At 35.5% G+C, this 23,133-nt stretch overlaps 1 protein-coding gene across 1 annotated transcript in view; it reads left to right on the top strand.

Annotated features, from left to right (window-relative positions):
- Positions 1-23,133, top strand: part of LOC150100909 (protein MTSS 1-like) — a 499,461-nt gene that overhangs the window by 367,716 nt on the left and 108,612 nt on the right. The window contains exon 12 of the mRNA XM_090401934.1: positions 2,912-3,074. Within this exon, the coding sequence (XP_090258060.1) occupies positions 2,912-3,074 (163 nt within the window). The remainder of the gene's footprint in view (positions 1-2,911; positions 3,075-23,133) is intronic.

Here is a 23,133-nt window from a genome sequence, read left to right as displayed (position 1 = left end):
TTTTACTTGCTTCTGCCATAATGCTAAGGACTGTTTTAACGAGCACTTAAATTTAAATTCACTTACTGAAAGAGAGCACGAAAATAAACTGGAAAAATCACAATTTGACTATTTTTTACCCACCTGCATTTGCCTGGAAGATATAAGATTGAAAAAAGATTAAGATTATAAGAAGATAACCTACCTGAATTTGCCTGGAAGATACAAGATTTATGGAAGAATAAGATTAAAAAAAGATTAACAAAAGTTAGATTTCAACAAATGTTCTTTGTCAAATTTTCTCCTGATTAACTCTTAAAGTTCTTAATTCTGAGATGCAAAAGACTAAACGTTAGAGGATTTTGATAACAAAAACCAGAATATAATAGATGAATTATTTTAAATTCATTTTAAATGGTGTGTTTTGGGACCGACTGATTTTGATAACAATAGCCGATCGATAATATTATCTGAGATTAGAATAAGCAGATTCTACTGTCGAACATTTTCATCAGGTAGGGTAGCTCTCAATTCTAAAATTTTGCCATACAAAGCATAATTAATTTTTTTGATTTGTCTGTTTTTTGGAAGTTAGATAAGTTTTGTTGTAGTTAGTGTTGATCATGTTATCTAAACAAGACCATAGGTCAGCATCTATGTAGTTAGATAGAGTGTAGTGCAGATCAAGACACACTATGTAGTTAGATAGAGTGTAGTGCAGATCAAGACACACTATGTAGTTAGATAGAGTGTAGTGCAGATCAAGACACAATGAATCCACTTGGTTCAGTGCATACCTTGTGGATTGTATTTTCTCTCACATAACATTGCCAGTGATGCTTTTCAATAGATCTGTTTAGCACTTCTAGAATGGAAACATTCTTTCAAAAGCAAAAACTTTGGAAGTATGTTATTGTTCCTACATTTTTATTTAGAAAAGTAAGTTGATTCAGAAGTTTGGCTTCCTTGCATTTTAGTTGTTCTAGTTTATGTACCTTTTTTTTTAACTTCCCCATCAAGTCTGTTCATGATGACTATGTTGATTTTTTTGCCCAAAAACGAATGTAACAAAAATAACTAATACTAGGTTTATGGGCATAATAATTATTTAATTTTTACTTTTCAAAGAACGTTTCCATTCTAGAAGAGCAAAACAGATCTATTGAAAAGCATCATTAGCATTGTTACCCGAGAGAATACAATCTATAATGAATGCACGGAACCAAGTTGATTTGTCATGTCTTGATTTGCACTACAGTCTATCTAACTGCATAGATGCTGACCTACGGTCTGATTTAGATAATATGATTAACGCTATTTACAAGACTTATCTAACCTCCAAAAATAACAACTTTAGTGCCTGCAACATTAAAGAGGTAATGATAGTAATCTGCTCACAAGTCGCTCTCAACAGAAACGAAGGAATAATTTTATTTGACATTTGGAAGTCACTTATTAGATCTGTCAACACGTTGGACTTTAATTTTTCTGCAAACTATCATGCACACCTGCTGAAAAATGACTGACCCGTGCTAGCTTCCATGCTTTTAGTTATGTAATGATCCATATTTACTGCTTATTGTATATTTGTTTGTTCTTATTACCCCAGGCAAAACCACTAGCACATGCGGCGAACTAATAGATTTAATTAAATAACTATTACGACTATAAACCCGGTATTTGTTATTTTTGTTACATTTGTTTCAGTGATCAAGAAAATCAACATATTCATCACTGTACCCTTTCATTTCTATTCCTATTAGGATATTATCATTCTTCATTCAACCACGTTTCACATATTCTAGTGATTGTGGGGCAAATAAACTCAATCAATGAAACCATTTCATCTCCCTTATTTCTGATACTCCTGGCATATATAAATAAACACAAGTTCACTTTTAGGTCTATAACCAGTCCTATCCAAACTACTTGTTAGTTGTGATTTCCCCACTACAAAATCATTCAGAACTAAGATTCACAACATTGATTTCAATGGGAGGATTGCAATATGCAAGCCCAACATTATACGAACCAACATGCAGGGTCATCTTCAGTGGTGAAAAGATCATGCATAATGGGACATGGAAGCTTGGAAAGCTGTTATGGAGTGATGAATCACACTACGCCCTCTCCTGAGGAGGTGGGCAGGTGTGGCAGATGCCCAGTGAACATCTTTTACCAAAGTACGTAACCCCAACTATGAAATTTGAAGGTGACAGTGTGGTGGTATGGTCCTGTTTTTCCTGTTTTGGCCTTGGACCTCAGTTTGTTGTTCCACAAACATTGAACTCTGAGAGGTATCTAAACATTCTGGACAATGAAAATGCTTCCTACTTTGTGGCATTTCTACGAAACTGAACCATCGTTTCTTTCAGCAAGACAATGCACTGTGTCATAAGGCTGCTGTTGTAACTATGTGGTCTGTGGACATGAACATTGCCACGCACTTGACTGGCTTCCACAGAGCCCTGATCTCAACTCTGTTGAACATCTGTGGAATGAACTGGAGTATCACATGAGATCAAGTGATGTTCTTCCCACAACAGTCTAGGACCTGAGGATTGCTGCAGTCGCTGCAGTGAAAGAGGTCCTACATTTTATTAAAGTGGGTGCCATGCCTGTTTGTTCCTCACACTATGGTGTCCGTTGACTTCTTTTCAAGCAGTGTATTTCATAGTGTAGTAAATGGTAGGAACTGCAAAATGATTCCATTTTTCTGTGGATGGTAGGATAGTTGAAGGCATTGCTTAGATAGTTGAGTAGACATATTGAATTGGTTTAAATCAGTGTATGGCAGATAATGGTATCACCATATTGATATTTTATGATGAATCTTATATAATGCCTTAGATATCAAAAATATGTTTAATACTAATATTTTATTTAGAATGAAGCATAATAGATGTAAAAGTAGGAAAAATATTCTTTTCAGCTTATGAACGAGCAGGACATACCAGACCAGCTTTAACATCACATACATTTCAGCCACTTATACATGGAAATTCCACAGGTATTGTTGGTAATGTTGATAGCATGGATAATATGGCAACTAATGGACATTTAGGAGAGCTAAAAAGGCCTTCTGTTCCAGAGAGGTAAGCTGATGATTCTTTTGAATTATTTTTCATTTAATTAAGAGCAGATAGTCCCAGCCAATCTTATTCCATATAAATTTATCAGCTGACCTTCCACTATATCCATCTTGCTTATTCTGTAATCAAAATCCATATTTATTTGAACAGTTGGACAACTACCACTTGAAGTAAAAATATTAACAACATTAATGTGAAAATTTTTACATCACTATTTTGATCTTCATTATATATGTCATCATCTGAAGTATTGTATACATATGTTCAGAGTTAATTCAGTATGTTACACTAGCTAAATTACATAATCCAGACTATTTGGATAACTTTATGGAAAAAAAAATTAAATATTTATGAAATAACTGATAAAAATTGAAGTGTTGGGTTAATCATGTTGCAATCATTCTAATCCTATATTGGATTAGCTTGTTTTTCTTTGTATATATGTCAAATGTTGACTTTAATAATAATATTATTATTATTAATATTTGACCTCCATGGAGTCAGAGACTCATTGTGGGAGGTCACTCTATTGCACGCAATGCTCATCCAACTGTGCCTTAAACTGATTCAATGTGTCTACACCCACAACACATTCAGGCAATGCATTTCACTAACCAACCACACTCAATGCAAAGAACCTACTCCTCACTCCTCTGCTCAAACTCTCCTTATACTGTTTCCAGCAATGGCCTTTTGTTATTGGGGATATTGGAAAAATCATAACCTCTCTATTTCTGCATGTCAGGGTTCTCCACATCATCGCCATTATCTGATGTGATGTCTTCACAACTTGTGCAATGTGGCTCCTGAATTTCAGGTCCTTGTCCATGATCACTCCTAGATCTCTCATTTCCGTTAAAGTATCTTCACCAAGTGTATGCTTTGCATCCCATCGTTGCTTACCAAATCTCAAAACCTTACACTTTGCAACATTGAACTGACAGTTCCACTTACCTGCTCAAACATGCAATCTATTCAAGTCCTCTCGTAAGGCAATAACATCTGCTTGACTCTGCATTGCTCTTCCCAGTTTTGCATCATCATCTGCAAACAGCTGGATATCACTAGTTAAACCCAACCCAATATCATTAACAAATTGAACAACAATGGCCCCAAAACTGACCCCTGCAGCACACCGCTAGTTACCTTTCTTTTTCGTGATAGTGCACCCCCATATACAACTTTCTTATACCTATATTAATTAATATTAAAACTTCTGGTTAATAATTTTAATATCAAAGTTATTTTTGCTTCAGCCTGTAGCTGTGTTCACAGATCTGTTACAATAAATGCTATATACTATTCAGTCATAGGAAGTATTTTCTTATTTAATTTGCAATCATCACTAACAGTTGTGCCTAAGTAGCTGAAATGTGTTATTGGTTCATTAGAAACGCTGTTGAGAATGCCGTTCTTGTTTTCTGTATTATTATTATTATTATTACAGGCAACTCCAAGGAGTCGATAGACTTATCGAGGGAGGCCCTAACATCATGTCAAGAACAACTATTTGACATTCACACAGTATCTATCATACCTCGCCTTGAACTCATTCACAGTCATGGCATCCACAACAGTCTCTGGCAGCTTATTCCACTCATTCACCACTCTCCAAGTAAAAAACCTAGCTCTAACACCCTTGCTAACCACACTCTTGCCAGCTTCCATGTATGACCCCTAGTCCTCCCACCACCAGTCCTGTTCTCAAAAATATCTTCTGAATTAATCTTATGGAAACCCTTCAGTAATTTGAATGTCTCAATCATATCACCACTTTTCTGCCTATCAACCAATTTCTGCAGCCCACAAATCTTCAACCTGTTCTCATAAGGTTCATTCCATAGACCTGCTATCATCTTGGTCACTCGTCTCTGGATCCTCTCCACCTCCTCCCCATCAAGACGAAACCCTGCACCCATATCTGGGCGCAGTAGTCTAGATGGGGTCTTATCAAGGCTCAATACAGAGGAACAATAACATGTTTGTCTCTGCTTGTTAAAGTATTTTTCAGCAACCAAATGATGTGATGAGCTGATTTAGCCACTTTTGAGATGTGCCCCCTAAACTTCAACTCCCTATCCACTAACACTCCCAAATCCCTGGCCTCGTCAATCTCCTGGAGTATGGTTCCACCGATGTGATATACTGCTACTAATCTTTTCACCCCAAAATGCATAACCTTACACTTTGCCACATTAAATTGACATCCATTCTCCTTAGCCCAGTCCTCCAAACTATCCAAATCATCCTGCAAAATATTGACATCCTGTGCACTCACTATTGCTCTACCCAACTTTGCATCATCAGCAAACAAATGAACACTTCCTTTCAGATCCTTTCCTATATCGTTAATGAACAAATTGAACAGTAGTGGTCCAAGAACAGAACCCTGTGGCACACCACTTGTCACAGGCCGTCTTTTGGACTCTACTCCTGAATAAACCACTCTCTGATATCTCTCCATCAACCACCTTCCTATCCATCTCACCAACCCTATATCCATCCCCATATGCTGCAGTTTACTGATTAGAATTCTATGTGGTATCCTGTCAAAGGCCTTAGCAAGGTCCAGTAGAATCACCGTAAACCCATTACCCTTATATTTGCTTATTTTTGTAATTATTTTAGAAGTGTAACAGCATTAAGTAAAATCCTTAGTTCTGCTAACTTACAACTTAAGTGAGCAAAACTCTACCCACAATTCCATATTTTATTAGTACCAACCTTAAACACATTTAATAGCAGTGCTGTTATGTACAATAATATTTTTTTGTGTGTGGGTGGGGATTGCATCTAACCCACGAAAGGTTATAAGCTTATAGTACAACTCTAGTGTATAGGGCACAATAATTTTACTCTATGCACTATATTGTACTAGGATTGCTTGGGCTAAGGGCTAATAGAATACAGGAAGACCTCATTTTATGAAGAGGTTAGGCTTCTGGCCCACTGTTAAAGTGAATCATTTGTAAATTGAGGTGAAATTATAATGTATTTAAATGAAATTGGTTCCTTCGGTATGAAAACTAACCTCTACAACTTAATAATTTTGCAATTTTCATAAAGAATTGTGGTTATTTTATAATTTTACATAAATAATGTTTATAAATAACATAAGATAAGTTATAAATTAAAGTATGTTGTTTTGATTCATATCATCACTCCACAGCACTAATAATTTTTCCATTACTTCATTCCTTGATTATGATGTTTTTGACATATTTGCATTAACAATTCCTGCATGTGAACACTTGGTTACTGTTGTTGAAACTGCAGAAGGCATTAATTTTAATGCTTTACACATATCAGAATGATGCTCGTCTGATTCAGTGCATCAAATCACTTCTAATTTTTCCTCAATGGTAAGTGATATTCTTCTTTTTTTTAGCTGAAGAAGAAATTGAATTGGCTCTATATTTAGATGACATTTTAAATTTATTGTTTACAGGGTGGTTCAAAATTCCACGTACAAACTTTGAGGGGAGGTAGAAAACATCAAAATCAACCATATTCACATAAGAAAGCATGACCAGAAACGCCACCGGAAGGTACTAACAGGGACACAAAGATACAGAAATAACACAAGGCAGTAAGTAGTGTAAAAAATTTTATTAGGCATAAAATTTTTTACAAAAATACAATTGAACAGTTCAGTAGTAGTTGGATATATAATATGGTAAACGAGGTGCATGTCTGCCATCTCAGCATTCGTAAAACGACGCATGTTCTTTGTACGACGTCGAAAGCTTGAATGAGGAAGCACAATTGCTCACCTGGAGCGCTGGCGAACTGCTCCACCTGTCACTTTCGGGTGGCGTTTCCGGTCATGCTTTCCTATGTGAATATGGTTGATTTTGATGTTCTCTACCTCCCCTCAAAGTTTGTATGTGGAATTTTGAACTACCCTGTATACTAATATTAGTAAAACTGTCACTTTTTTTAGCATTCCTTATAATGTGGTTCACGGTGGACCAAAACATCACCAAACTGTTTTGTCATCTCTACCCACAATTCCATACAATATTTAAAAATAAACAATCACAAACACTGCCAACATGGTACATTATGCTTTTATTTTTGTCTCTTTTGGTTTTGTTGCTTGTTTTATTTTTTGCTGTTGATTTTGAAATGTTTATTAATTTTTATCTTCATAAATAACCTTCAACAAGTGGAGGTGTGTGAGCAGGGGTGGGGGGGGGGAGTTAAGGCTCATAGTTGGCATGAAATTCATCTTCTACCTAAAGAAGACATGCCAGAGTTAGATTCATGCCCACAGCCTTTTGTTTGGAGAGCAGAGAGATGCTGTCTACTTGCTCAGCCATACTGGCATAGTTGCATGCAAGTTGGCAGGAAGATATAAATTTGGATTTGAATAATTCATGGAAAGTATGCTAATCACTCCTCCTATTTATATGTATATGTATTAAGGCTCATAGTTGGCATGAAATTCATCTTCTACCTAAAGAAGACATGCCAGAGTTAGATTCATGCCCACAGCCTTTTGTTTGGAGAGCAGAGAGATGCTGTCTACTTGCTCAGCCATACTGGCATAGTTGCATGCAAGTTGGCAGGAAGATATAAATTTGGATTTGAATAATTCATGGAAAGTATGCTAATCACTCCTCCTATTTATATGTATATGTATTTATTTTATTTTTGTAATATCAACTCCACACACAGAGAGGCTACAAAACCTATAATTGTACTCTGTGTGTGTGTGGGTGGGGGGGGGGAGCAAGTGATTAAGGAGAAAGAAGGAACATATTGATGTGTTTCTTGAAAAGCTGGAAGTTGTAGGCCTTGGGAAAAATAATGAGAAAGGCAAATTCCAAAGAACACAGGTTGAAGGAATGAAAGGAAAAGTATGAGACTTAGGTTCACTAAGTCTGAAGCTGAATTGAGCATAATGTTGATACTAGGAGCTTTCGTTTTTTTGCATGAAAATACTTATAAAAAGACATAAAGCAGAAACAACATAGCATCTGTGAGAAAGCAATCAGAGGGAAATTGTGAGAATAGACCATCTATTGAGCAGATATTCTCCTCTTTTCTGGATAGTATGGAGGGAATGTTTTACTGCATCACCTCAAATGTGAGAACAGTATTCCAAGTTTGGATAAATTTAGGATTTATTTAATGTATATACAGTTGAGAAGCAATGTCTTGAATTGAAGAAGATATCAAATTTTTTGGAGGCTGATGAATAAATTCTTTCCTTCATGTTACCTTCCACCACAGATAAGCAGTCTCTCTTTCCCAGATGTTTACTAGGTATTTTGAACAAACTGTTGAGAAGATACCGCTGGAACATCAGTCCTCCATCCTGTATTAAAAAAAACTCCATAATTCTGCCTAGTTCAACATTCATCAGCACTAACCACAGAATATTCTGGTCAAAGAACCATCTTTTACATAGAAACTGTTTCAAAATTGGATGCTTATCAAACAGAGTACTGAAACACTTCTACATTACCTCAATGTTAACTGTGATGACTATATATCCCTACCAAAAATTTTATAACGTCTTATCCTTATTAGTTTTAAATGATATATATATATGTATACATATATTTTTTTTTCTGTATTGATCTCATATCTACTTTACAGTAACCATGCTAGCATGCCCTCATTTCGTACTTATGAAATTCGTTTTTGTTATTAATTGAGGATGATTTGTAAGTTTCAGATAGAAATAGAAATGTAGTAATAAACTTTATTGTGTCTGCATGTTCTTATAGTCACCAAAAATGTGCTCACAATACCTAATTGTTAATCCATTCCACACATTCACAACACACCATTGATGTGAGTGTGTGGGATGTGGGGAGATATCTTCTTCATTACCCACTGTCGTATCTTCGATTGTCTCTCCATCTTCACAAAGCTCAAGAGACTGTGTCTGTTTGCATTAGTTCAGATGTGGTCTTATTAAACCATGTAAAGTGGGAGATAACTTCTTTCTTCATGCTAGTTAATGTGTCCTTCAAGATTGTTGTTAATGTTGAATGAAATTAACTTTGTTTTTTATCTGCTATGATGAGTTAACCACTTTGTCAGCATATTTCCTAAACATTAAGTGATAATGGTAGTGTAGTGGATATACAGATAGTGATAATGTGGACAAACAGAGTTATTGTTCATTATCATTCCCATATCTCTCTAGCTTCATTGAATAATTACAGAAAATTCCCATCAATATACTGTTCTGCCTAGGATCACCTCAATCTAAAATGCATAACATTGAACTGATATTCATTGTCATTTGCTCACTAGCCTGTTCAAGTCAATCTGTGAGATTATGTAATAGCTGTGTTCCACGACTTTTCCCCCAATTTAACATCATCAGCAAATAACTAGATATTGCCATCTGAACTATCATCAAAGTTGTTAGTATATTAATTTAAAAAAAAAAAAAAAAAAACAGCAGTGGTCCTAGCACAGAATCCTGTAGTAGACTGCTGATCACCTTCCTTCTCTTAGACCCAGATCTTCCATCCATTACATCACTTTGTTATAGTTGTCAGTCAGTCACTCTCCTATCCATTTCATGTATGTATTGCATATCCATTCCTTTGAGCTTATGTAACAACTTTATATCTTAAATGCCCCTTAGCAATAGCCAGAGTATCATGGTATATCTATTTCCGTAATCCAATTCTTCTGTCACTTTTTACCTACCTTTAACAAAACCATGCTATCCTCTATAGTGGATCCAGTGAACTGTTTGCTTCTTGATATAATCCTTAACCACTGTCCCTGCCATTCTTTTTACATGCAGTGTAGGTAGTTGCCATATTGAACATGCTCTCCACACCCTAATTGTTCTCTTATTTTTATAATAAGTAATGCATTGCTAAAACATGATCCTCCTTTAGCAAATCAATGCTGTCCATTAAAAAGAATGCTGCAGTTATCAGCCCAATTCTGAATCTTGATCCTCATTAACCTCTTCAGCTTTAACCAGAACACTACATGCACAGAATTGCCTATAATTTGAATCCTTAGTCTTATCATTTCCCTTATAAAGTAGAGCAGTCTTGCCCTCTTTCCACCCCTTTGAAACTTGATTCAGTGTGAAACTTATGTTAAACAAGTACATTAAAGCTTGTTAACTCTCTCTCTCTCAAATAGTCCATTGTATTGATATCTCATCAATTCCTACAGCCTTATTAACATTGTTTGCTCAGTTCCCCATATATATCTCCTTCTCATTTACTATCATTCCCTCCCCCTTCCCTTCCACTCCACTTGAGCTCTGCATGATGTCACATTCATGAAGGTGAAATACCTTTATGAATTTTTCATTTAATATCATAACTGTATCATCTGCAGTAGTATGGACACCTAATGCACAACCATGGAAAAACCATTGACAGCTAATTGTGGGAGAAAAGTACTTTTATCTTTTGCCTATTCAAAATCTTTGCTGTTCTACTCATCAGATTTTAAAAATAAGTTAATGATATGGAACCACTAGATTAGAAGTTGTCCAAATTCTGTAGTCAAAAGTAATTAAGATTTAAAGAAAAGTGCCTTCTAACTGCTCTAGTAGTTCTGCTTATATGCATTATTGCTTTTCTTCTACATATATTGCAACTTATAGCTAACTTACCATTTGATAGTTTAGAAACTCTGATTAAGAACTGCTGAAAGTCCCAACTAAAGTTCCATAAGCATGTTGTTGCTCTTCTAAAGGAAATTCACTGTAAAAAAAAATTTAAAAAAACTATCCACTAAAACAAATTATTCTTGTTGCTCTACAGTTATGCCACTCTGAGAGTCACTGTATAATCTCTGCTTTCTGGTTGGTATGGGCTACTTTTTAGTACCTTTTGGCTACTTATATATGGAAATATGACTTCTGCATTACTACAACCTTGGTATCATTTTAGAGTCTGGCTCCAACTAATGAGAGCTCAATAAAGGTCGAAACCAGTCTGGGTAGTGATCCTTCCCATAATGCATGGGAAGGGTCATAAGTCATGACATGACTTAATGTGCAAACTTTGTTTGCTTACACTTGGATTAAGGATTAAACCAAGAATATAATTTCTTGGCATCTTTAATGTATAAAATCTTTATTTTGACGTGTTGACACTATTTGTTTGACTTCTCATCAATTACAGGAAGAACTCTTAAATATCAAATGATATATGAAATTAAATGGCTTCTCAGAAAGGACTACACAACATTTGTTTGACTCCTACAAACCTAATCTGAATAACAAGGAAAGAGTATGTCAAGTTCTGATCCCACACATTTCAGGTGTTTGAGAACCAATTTCCAGAATTCTGAAGAAACACAATTTAGTGGCTACCTATCAATTTATACCTATTATATTTATATATTATCTATTATTATATATTATAATATTATTATATTAGGGGTGCTTAAGGATCAAAGCGGTATAACTCAGAGGAGACTCCACATAGCCTTTAAAGGAATGCGAAGAAACGATGGGCTTCTGACCTAATGTCCAATCCTCACCTTCTCGTGGTGCACCCTATTGGGTATCTACATGGATACTGAACGAACGAGGATGAGCTGGCAATTTGGGATATAGCTGACCAAATTGTATTCTTATTGGCTTAAACCAAAATACAAAATGATGGTACAGCATGACAAAATTTCATGCCGGCTGGCGTGTCACCTGGTTAAACAAGGTCCCTATTGTTTTCCCCAGGGATCCAGGGCAAACAGCAAAAAGTCAGCTACTGGAACAAATCTGAAAACACACACCCCAACTCAACATCACCAGAGTTAAAGATTGGTACTATCAACATAAGAAGCCTGAATAGCAAAGAAATGGAGCTAGCTGAGGAATTAGATAAGTACCAGATCGACATAATAGGGGTGACTGAAACAAAAAAAAAGACAAAAACTGATGAGATCTTTCTGAGCAATAAATACAAAGTGTTATATTCAGGCAATGACAATCAAGGAAAAGGAGTAGCAGCCATAGCATTCAACACTAAATACGAGGCTAATCTTCTTGAATGGCAGGCAGTCTCAAGTAGAATGATGTGGGCATATATCAGAATGGGGAACTGCACAATGACACTTATTTGTGTCTGTGGTCCCACAGAAGGTTCTACTAAGGTAGAAGTGGAGGAATTTTTTGAGGCTTTAAAGAAAGCAACTGACACAATGAAAAAGGAAAAGTTGGTCCTTGTTGGGGATCTAAATAGCAGAGTAGGAAATGATTGTTAGACATACAAAAATATTTTGGGAAAATTTGGAGAAAAGAGCAAAGCTAATAATGGCATATACCTGTTGGATTTTTGTTCAGGACATGGACTGGTTATTACAAACACAATGTTCAAACATAAAAATATGCACAAATTCATATGGAGAGAAAAGGCAAGGAATAAGAAAGTCTCACTGACTATGTTAGTGTTGATGGTGATGTTTTCTCACTGGTGCAGGACACTAGAGTGCACAGAGGATTTGAAATTGGAATTGATCACCACTTAGTCTTAAGCAGGATGAAATTGAATTTCATATTGAAAAGAACAACATGTAAGAAACTTTTAAAGAGAATAAAAGTTGAGCAGCTCTCAGATGTGAACTGTAGACTAAAATACACAAATATTATTGAAGAAAAAATGAAAGAGTTTGAGAACAGGAACCAAACCTTGGAGAGCCAGTGGCAATCCCTGAAGAAAACCCTGATTGATTCAGCTAGAGGCATGTGGTGAAGTCTTCTTGGCAAATAAGTCAGCTTGTGCTCTTAGAGAATACAGAGACAAATGTAAGAAAGCTAAACACAGTATAAAACTAGTTAAACAAAAGTCATGAGAAGACTTTGGTAAGAACATAGAAAATAAATATCAGGAAGGTGACAAGATATTCTGGAGGTTGTTGAAAAAGCTCACAAATGGAGGAAAGAGTGCTGTAAAAGGAGTTAGAGATGATAAAGGTGACATGAAAATGGGAGAAAAAAATATCCTTGAAGTATGGAGTAATTATTTCAAAAAATTGCTAAATGAAACAAGCAGTGATAGCACAGTGGTAAAAAACACTCAACAGGCATACAGTCAGGAATACATATCCATACATGAAGTAGGAAAGGCCATCAAAAGCCTGAAATGTGAAAGGCAGCAGGAGTAGGTGATATTCGACCAGAAATGCTGAAGTATGGTGGTATAAAAGTCTTACAGTAGCTGCACTGCATAGTGCAGAATACCCGGACAGATGGACGAATTCCGGATGATTGGAGTAGAACTCTCATAGTACTCATATATAAAAAGGGAAATAAAACTGAATGTGAGAATTACAGAGGTATTTCCCTACTGAGTGTTCTTGGTAAGATTTATGCAAGTATACTTGAGAAACGGTTGAGAAGAATTGTGGAAGAAAAGCTTGGTGAAGAAGAAGCTGGATTCAGGCCAAATAGAGGCTGTCAGGATCTAATCTTCACTTTATAACAAATAGTTGAGAAATCATGGGAATATAAAAAAGATCTGTATTTAATAAATTTAGTTTAATCCTTTATCCAAGTGTAAGCAAAAAAAGTTTGCGCCTGATAATATCTTCAGGACTGAAGTAAGATAGTGCAACACCAGGCAACTCCGAGCAAAGGTGGACCAAGCTCTCATCACTCCTTGTCTCAGTATCTCCCATAATGCAAAGCACATCTCCTTGCAGACATGTATACTGCTATGCATTAAGGGAAGGACCACTATCCAGAGACCAGTTTCAACCTTTATTGAGGTCTCATCAATGGGAGGCAGACCCAAACATGGAGATACTAAGGCAGAAACAATAGGAGAGGTCATCCTTACCTATAGGAGATGCCAACAGTTGTACCCCCTTATTATTGAATTACTCTGGATTTAGAGAAAGATGTTGGAAGTTTATTTTTCACTTGGTTAGACTATAATAAATTTAGTTTAATCCTTTATCCAAGTGTAAACAATATTTAAGATACTGAGACAAGGAGTGATGAGAGCTTGGTCCACCTTTGCTCGGAATTGCCTAATGTTACACTACCTTACCTCAGTCCTGAAGATATTTTCAGGCGCAAACTTTGTTTGCTTACACTTGGATAAAGGATTAAACTAAATTTTTTATAGTTCTAACCAAGTGAAAAATAAACTTCCAACATCTGTATTTAAGTTTTGTCGATCTGGGAAAGGCTTATGACAAGGTGCCAAGAGAGAAGCTATTCAATATGCTGATTGGAGCATATTGTGATATGGTGTTAATGGGGCGTTATATCAAGCAATACTTAGTCTTTATTTGAGTTGTAAGTCAGCAGTTAGAATTGAAAGAAGTACAGGAAGATGGTTTAATGTTAAATCTGGTGTGAGACAAGGATGTACATTATCCCCTCTGTTATTCATTATCTATATGGATCACATTATGAATGAAAGTGGTATTAAACATGATATCAAAATTGGAGATGTTAATGTCAGCTCTTTGCTTTATTCGGACGATGTTATACTTCTAAATAAATCCACTACAAGTCTGCAAGATTCCCTGACTAAATTGAATAACTGTTGTAATAGATATGGTATGAAGGTCAGCATTAAAAAGACAAAGACCATGAAAATAGGCAGAAACATTGAAAATATCAACTGCATTGTGAATGGAGAACCTCTGGAACAAGTAAAACATTTCAGCTACTTAGGCATGATTTTTAGTGAAGATGGTAAATTAAATATGGAAATAGACAACAGAATCAACAAATTTGATATGGTAGTAAGTCAATTGAAAAAATTCATATTGAATAAGAGATAAATTAGTCAGAACACTAAATTAGCTCTATACAAGACTGTGTTGAAACCTGTTTTAACTTATGGATCTGAGAGCTGGTTCAGAAGTAAAACACTTGACCAAAGATGTTGGAAGTTTATTTTTCACTTGGTTAGACTATAATAAATTTAGTTTAATCGTTTATCCAAGTGTATGCAAACAAAGTTTGTGCCTGAAAATATCTTCAGGACTGAGGTAAGGTAGTGCAACACCAGGCAACTCCGAGCAAAGGTGGACCAAGCTCTCATCAACTTGACCAAAGACTAGAGACCACAGATATGAGAGTCCTGAGAAAGATTAGAGGTGTGAACAGATGGCATCAATGGCAATATCATATTAAAAATGAGGATATTAGGAAGGAACTTGACATTGTCAGCATCCAGGAATGTGTTAGCAGAGCTAATCTCAGGTGGTATTGTCATTTAAACAGAATTGGTGCGGAAAGATTAGCAAAACAAGTGTTCTCTGCCAGGTTGGCAGGAAAATGACCCAGAGGAAGACCAAGATATAGGTGGATCGATATGGTACAAAGTGCCTTAGACGATAGAAATATAAGATCTGATAATGTTGGAGTCTTGACAAGTAACAGACTGATTTGGAGGAAAATTGTAGATAGGAAGTTAGTAATGATGTAATGTTTCATGTAGTACTATCATATCTTGTACACCCCTTTAGGATACATGGCAGGAATTTGATGATGATGATGATATTATTATATATTATATATTTATATCAATTTATACCTATCAATAAACTATCAACTTGTTTCACCTCTTCAAATGATAAACACTCACTGATATCTCTCCCTGGTCTATACCAAGTTCCTTGTGACTCTCATATGTCCTACTTCAGAAACTGGATGCTCATTAGAAAAGAGAACACAAGACATCAGTTATGTATTTGCCACAGAATATCTGATAAATCTGGCTTGTCTCAACACGGAATAGACACAGACCACAATATTCTTTGGTCTGAAATTCATCTAGTACATTGTTGTCAGTAAAAATTTGAGCATTTGTTTAAACAGAGTGCCGAGGCCTCCAACACCCAAACTTGAATTGGAATGACTACCTATCTTTATCTAAAATATGGGAAAGTTTTATTAGAATAACGTCATTAATTTTTTATTTTTACATTTATGATTAACCTATATTTCCTTGGTTATAACATTACTCTGTTGAAAGTATAACATCACATGGCTCTTTCTGTTTCAAATAATCCATTAGTTCTACCTTGTATTAAACTGTCACTGCCACCGAAGATGGTTTGTAAGTTTCAGATCGAAATATCTGGCCTTCTAAACAAATAAATAATATTACCTATGCATGTGGTTCCCAACCTTTTTGTTTCCTAGAGCACATTCTAAAATACCAGTAGGGCGACAGGCACCATCTATTTTTTCAAGCAAATTTTTTGAATTCTTTTGTTAAATGAATACATACAAAGTTTACATTATAATCAAATGTTTTATTACTTAAAAGTTTACATTATATAAAATTTAAATATATATATGTAAGTTAGTGTGATCTTTGGCATTGCATTTCATTGGCCAGTGCTTCATAATTAGGAGAATATGATGATATTCCAGTTCTTAAACAATTATCAAGATGCTCATCAGTGAGTCGTGATCTATATTTTGATTTTATGATATTCGTGGTTGAAAACAATGATTCGCAAAGGTATGTGGAACCGAAAAACAATTTTATCTTGTACGCTGCTCTTTTTAAGAATGGAAACTTTTTTCTATCCACTAGATTCCAGAAGTTTTCATCTGTTATATGGGATTTTAGCTTAATGTCATTCTGAAGATCCAAAATTTCTAGCTCCAGTTCTTCAGCATTTACTTAAACAAGCTTTGCAATGCATCCAGCTATTTCCATTATATTTACTTGGCAAGTAAAAGGATTGATAAAAAAGGAGATCATTGGCTCGATGATAGTAAATTCCTGAAATCTCTTTTCAAACTGTTCTTTAAGCACTTGAAGATGTTTAACAAATGCTGACAAGTTAAATTCACTATCGCCTACCATTTTTTTGGGAAATGAACGGGAGATCCACAATTATCTTTAATTGTGGATCTCCCAGATTGTGGACAAACACAATTATCTTTAAAATTAACAAAACAATGTTTCCTCCCAGTCAATGTTAAAATTATAGGTTCGTTGTCTTTTACTTGATTCACTCATTTTAGGATTAAAAATCAAAATATTTCAAAATTTTAAGTACAAGACACCGTTAAAATTATGCGCATATAACTAGCAACAGATAATGAACAACTTCGAATGCGAGTCTACTTTACATTGTGTGCGTTTAATACTTGTTATGCGTCATATGGCATGCCATGAATTGTTGCATGATGTGCACGTGATTATTTCAAACTATACAGCACACGGTTGAACAGCGGTGGACACACACAAATTGGTCGACCGCCGGCATGGTGCCCGCAGGCATAGGGTTGGGAACACCTGACCTATGCATTGTGTTTTTGTGTAAATAAGCAAAATAAGGAAATATACACTTTTCTCAGAAAGATGTAAAAGTAACATTTGTAAGAAAACTTCAATTGAAGGTGAGTAGTTAGTTGGCTCAATATGGAGATGACATCGTTGTCCTCTCAGAAATTTGGATATTTTTCCCCCAACAAAACATAAACTGTTCATAAATTTATTTTTTGAACTTATTAATATTTCAGTGGTTGTCTGCCCAGCACCTTCAGATCAGAAATTATAACTTTAATAAGTACACAGGCACTCAGCTGAATCATTAGAAACAATTCAAACTGTAACTGCAGCAGAACTAATGTTCCAACATGGCATACTGTATGGACCAGATAATGGTAAAGTTAATTTAGAGAAGTCAAGCTATCTGGTTTTAGAATAACTCTCTCCCAGATCTTTGGCAAATTAATGCAACCGTACTTGTTGAGGTTGGAGGAGTGGTTTATAGCAGATGCTTATTCTAAAAATAGTATCTGAGATCTATACTGATGTATGTAATACTGATGTATGTTCTTTCATTTAATTCTATATGAAGGAGTATCTAGAGCATGATCTGCTAGTCTCAACTTGTCATAGAGATGATCACAGATGTAGCTAGCTGAATGAGTGGTTGAAAGTGGCATGGAGATTATATTTGTGGCGAACTTTAGCTATCTTTTTTGATGTACCCTGAAGGGTTGTATCAGTTGGCTTAAAAAGTGTAGCAAAGGAGGTTGAACTCAGTTTCAAGGGTTTATCATATGAACAAATAACCTTGGCTCTGTGTGTAAATGTTTTGAAGATACCTTACTGTTGGGATAGGTAGTGGTGGTGGTATGGTTGCTTATGCAAATACCTTCATGTATGCATAGGTTTTCTGTAAATGCCAAAGGATTATGAGCCATTAGGAAGTCATGTCACTAGGTATCTAGAAAGGGGAGACAATTATTACTTCCTTTTTCAACTATGTGAACATGGATTTTAAGGAAGTAAGATCACATGATGGAAAGGAAAGAGAATTTATTCACCTACTAAGAGATAAATACTTGAAACAGCATGTGATGGAGGGGATTTGAGGTTTGAAATTGCCTGGATCTGGTTATAACATGAGATGTGTCCATAAGAAGATCTGTTTATAATCAAGATGACCACATTGCTACTAACTGGGGAAAGTGATCATGTCGTCTTGATTTGGGAGGTTGCCAGAGATGTGGAATATTTAGCTAAGATGAGGGTGAGGTATATGTGGAACTATAGGATAGATGTTTTACTAAATCACTTAAGGCATTGACAATGTACATAAGAATATAAATTAAATTACACTTTAATAAATATTTCCGATATTTCGGAAACTTCACGTTGCCATCTTCAAAAGGCACGTGCACGTAGGAACTACAACACAGTAACTGAGAATGAAATGATGAAGCTATTGAGCTATTGTTCTCCTAAAAGTCCTGATGGTGCCCCCCCCCCCAGCGGGCTATGTAGGTGTTCTTGGCTGTTGGGCTGAAGGTCTGCTGATGTTAGCCTCCCAAATTTGGGGCAGTCTCATGCAACCAAATTTGTTGAGACTTGGAGAATTTCTTAGGGCTGAGGCTGATTCTATGAATAGTCTTTCGAATTTGAACTTGCTATGGTGTATTATTGTAGCTTTCTTCCACCGTATTCTGTGGCATGTATCCAGAGCATGGTCTGCAATGTGAAACCAGATGTAGTCCATGTGTTCCGAAATTTTGATATTCGCTGTCCTACCTGTTTGGCCAAAGTAAGACCGTTTACAGCTGCAAGGGACCTGGTATACACCAGGTAGGTCTAGGGGAAGTGGTTGGTCTTTAGTGGAGCGGATAAGGGATGCCAATTTAAGATTTTGATAATTTTTTAAGATTTTGGTAATTTTTTCCAAGGTGCCTCGGATCTAGGGAATGGTGATGGATTTAGAGTAATCCTTGTTGTGAAGGGGGAGGGAGGGGGGTTATGGTTTGTTGGTTTCAATATTTTTTGGATTTTATGGGGGGGGGGGGGGTGGCCATTGGCTGAGAAAGTGTTGAGGATGTGATTTAGTTCATTGGTTAGGGCATTGTCATTTGAACAGATTAGTTTAACCCTGTTGTATAGTGTCTTAGCAACTCCATATTGTTGTGAGGATTCCACAACAATATGGAGTATTCCATGTGAGGAGAGGATTGTTGGTGAATGTATCTGCCTGTATGGGTGGTTTTTTTTTAATGTATATTCTATTGTACATTGTAATTTCCTTAAGTTATTTAGTAAGCATGTACAACCAACGTCTAAGCCTTTCTACAAGAATTGGTAACCTTCACATATATATTTTTAACTATTCTGCTGTGTTTTAAGGGAAACACTTAATTGTTAAAACAAAGCCCAGGCAAGAAAGGTGACCAGCATTGGAAATGAAGACAAAATCAGATTATGAGAAGAAAATTAGCTCTGCAGGTCAAACGAAATCTCAAAAAAAAAGTTCATTTTTCTATGTGACAAGTAAAACAATGACTATAGAAGGATAATTTTAATGAATACTGATGGTAGCAAAGGGACAGAAGCAGATAAAATATTGTGTTACTGATTGACCACTTTCCAAGAACATCAGAGATATTGCTCTGAAAGATGATAAGAACTAATATGAAAATAGCGGTTAATGAGTTGAACGTACTTAGGGTATTACAGAATCTCAGTGCAAATACTGCCACAGGATATCTTGTGTATTACAAGAACATGTAAAGGAATTAGTATTGCCTCTGATTAGACTGTTTAATTTAAGTCTCAGCTGTGGTAAAGTCACAAGGGAGTAGAGTAATTGATGGAGGACAAAATAGTTCTCTTGCATAAAAGAGGCTCCAAGAATGCAATAGCAAATTATGGTCAATTTTCCATGAGTGATGGTAAAGGTATTTCATAAATTATTCAAAGGCAGAATTCATGAATGGGTGAATAAGAATATGATACTCTGTTGGAGAGGGGGGAGAGCAGTGTCTTTATGAAGGGTAAGTCTTGGCTTAGTAATTTACTAACGTTTTATAATGGAGTAATTGCTGAGTTGGATAATGAGAATAAATGATTACACAATGATACTGCTGGATTTTGCAAAGGTGTTTGATAGGATACCACATGGAACTCTATTACACAAATTGGAACAAATCAGATTGGATATGAAGCCAATGATATGTGGAGGAGGACAGCTGACTATCAGCTGCCCTCGTTTGTATCTTCATATACTACCAAAGAGTAGTATATGATGGTGCAAACTCCAGGAGAAAGCAATAAAACAGTGTGCCATAAGGCTCTGTATTTGGATGATTAGTGTTAAATTTGTACATAAATGGTATAGGAAGAGATTTTAAATGAAATAGTCAGTTGTTTGCTGATGATACAAAATTGGGTAGCATAATAGTTAATCCACCAGGTGGCATCGGGCCATCAGGTGGCTTGTGATGGTAGGACTGTGTTTCGAAAGCTTAGTTGTTTAGTTTTAAAAAAATAGCGTTATCAGTTAAAAAATTGTGTTAGAATTAGACTGTATTGTGGAGTTAATTAATTTAGTTTAAAAATTTCGTTTTAAACGTTGTTAATTTTAGTCTTTTGCGTGGTAAGATATGTAGCGTAGCACATGGCACCAATTCAGAGCAGAACAGTGGCATCCAAGTCATCATCATTGTTTAAAGAATTTAATCAAAAGGACTTTGTGCAGTGCATTGTCTGCAAAATGTATGCATTACTGAAGGCAGCTGGAATTTGGTTTAAAACGATAGTGGTGGGAAAGTGTGCCAAAAATGCCATGAGAGTGAGGATCAAAAGTGTGTCTCAGGTCGCGAGATTGAAGTAGTGGATGGAACTCAGAATATGATTGAAAATTGTGATGTAATGCCAGATAGCATTGAGAGTTAGATTGATTTGACACATTAGTCCCAAGAATTTATGGAGCACCAAACAACATCAAAAAGATATTCGGTTAGAGCCAATTTTAGATGGGAGAGATTCCTCGACCTCAAACTTGGCAAAATATATGTCGAAACTGGTAGCTCTACATATAGGAAAGAACAGAATCATATGTGAAAAATAGCTTACATTTTATTGAAAAGGTAAAAGACTTAAATATAGAGCCTTATGATATCCTAGCAAGTTTAGATGTCAATCATTTCACCAATGTTACCTAGGGATGACACAGTATATCTGCTTGTAAACCTTTTCCCACCAGAAACAGACTATAAAAACACTGTATGGACAACACTATTTTTCATATTTCAGGAAAAATATTAGGAACAAAAAGGACTTACCATTGGTTTCCATCCCCCTCCCCATCTCCAACCTTGGCCAACCTCTTTATGGAAAATTTCGAAACGATAGCTGTTAAAAACCATTACAATAACCAAAAATTTGATTACATTATATTGGTGACATTTTTTTTATTTGGTCAGGAACAAGGGATGACTTAATTCATTTCAAAGACTATTTGTAAACAGTTGCATCCCAATATAAAATTCATTCTTGAACTGGAAGATCACAAAAAATTACCATTCCTTGATATCCTTGTACAATTAAACAAGGAAGAAAAATGATTATCCTTTTTATCATCATCATCAAATTCCTGACATGTATCCTCACGGGGGTGTACAGGATATAATAGTACTACATGACAAATTTACATTATTATTAACTTCTTATCTACAATTTTTCTCCAAATCAATCTATTACCTGTCAAGACTCCAACATTATCAGATCTTATATTTCTATCTTCTAAGGCACTTTTTACTGTATCAATCCACCTAGATCTTGGTTTTCCTGTGGGTCTTTTTCCTGCTGACCTGACAGAGAACACTTTTTTTGCTAACCTTTTCTCTCCCATTCTGTTTAAGTGACTATAACACCTGAGATTAGTTTTGCTAACTCTGTCAAGTACTTTCCTAATATCCTCATTTTTAATACGATGATGTCATCTGTTCAACCCCCTAATCTTTATCAGGACTTTCATATTTGCAGTCTCTAGACATTTGATGTTTTATTTCTAACACAGCTCTCAAATCCATAAGTTAATATTGGCTTGAACACTCTTGTATACAGTTAATGTAGTGTTTTGACTAATTTCTCTCTTATTCCATATAAATTTATTCAGTTGACTTCCAACCATAAGAGTTTGGTTGATTCTGTTGTCCATTTTCATATTTAATTTACCATCTTCACTAAAAATTCTGCATAAGTAGCTGAAATGTTTTACTTGTTCTGTAGGTTCTCCATTCAGAATACAGTTGATATCTTCAGTGTTTCTGCCGATTTTCTTGTCTTTGTCATGTTATTGCTGATTTTCATACCAAATTTATTAAACAGTTATTCTATTTAGTCAGGGAATCTTGCAGATTTGTGCTGGATTTATTTAGAAGTATAATATCATCTGCATAAAGTAAAGAGCTGAGATTAACATCTCCAATATTGAATCAGATTTAATATCACTTTCCTTTCATAATGTGATCCATATAGGTAATGAATAACAGAGGAGATAATGTACATCCTTGTCTGACACCAGATTTAACATTAAACCATCTTCCTGTACTTGCTTCAATTCTAACTGCCAACTTAAACTAAAATAACGACTGAGTATTGCTTGATATAATGTCCCATTAACTTCATATAACTGTAGCATTTTGAATAGCTTTTCTCTTGGCAACTTGTCATATCTTTTGCAGGTCTACAAAACTTAAATATAGATCTTTGTTATATTCCCACGATTTCTTAACTATTTGTCGTAAAGTGAAAATCTGATCCTGACAGCCTCTATTTTGGCCTGAATCCAGCTTGTTCCTCATCAAGCTTCCCTT

This window comes from Typopeltis vanoorti, chromosome 12, assembly GCF_054136105.1.
Source record: "Typopeltis vanoorti isolate ZY-2024b chromosome 12, IOZ_Tvanoo_1.0, whole genome shotgun sequence".
Classification (NCBI taxonomy): Eukaryota; Metazoa; Arthropoda; class Arachnida; order Uropygi; family Thelyphonidae; genus Typopeltis; species Typopeltis vanoorti.
The sequence above is the reverse complement of the archived record's forward strand: the minus strand, read 5'-3'. Positions and strand labels throughout refer to the sequence as shown.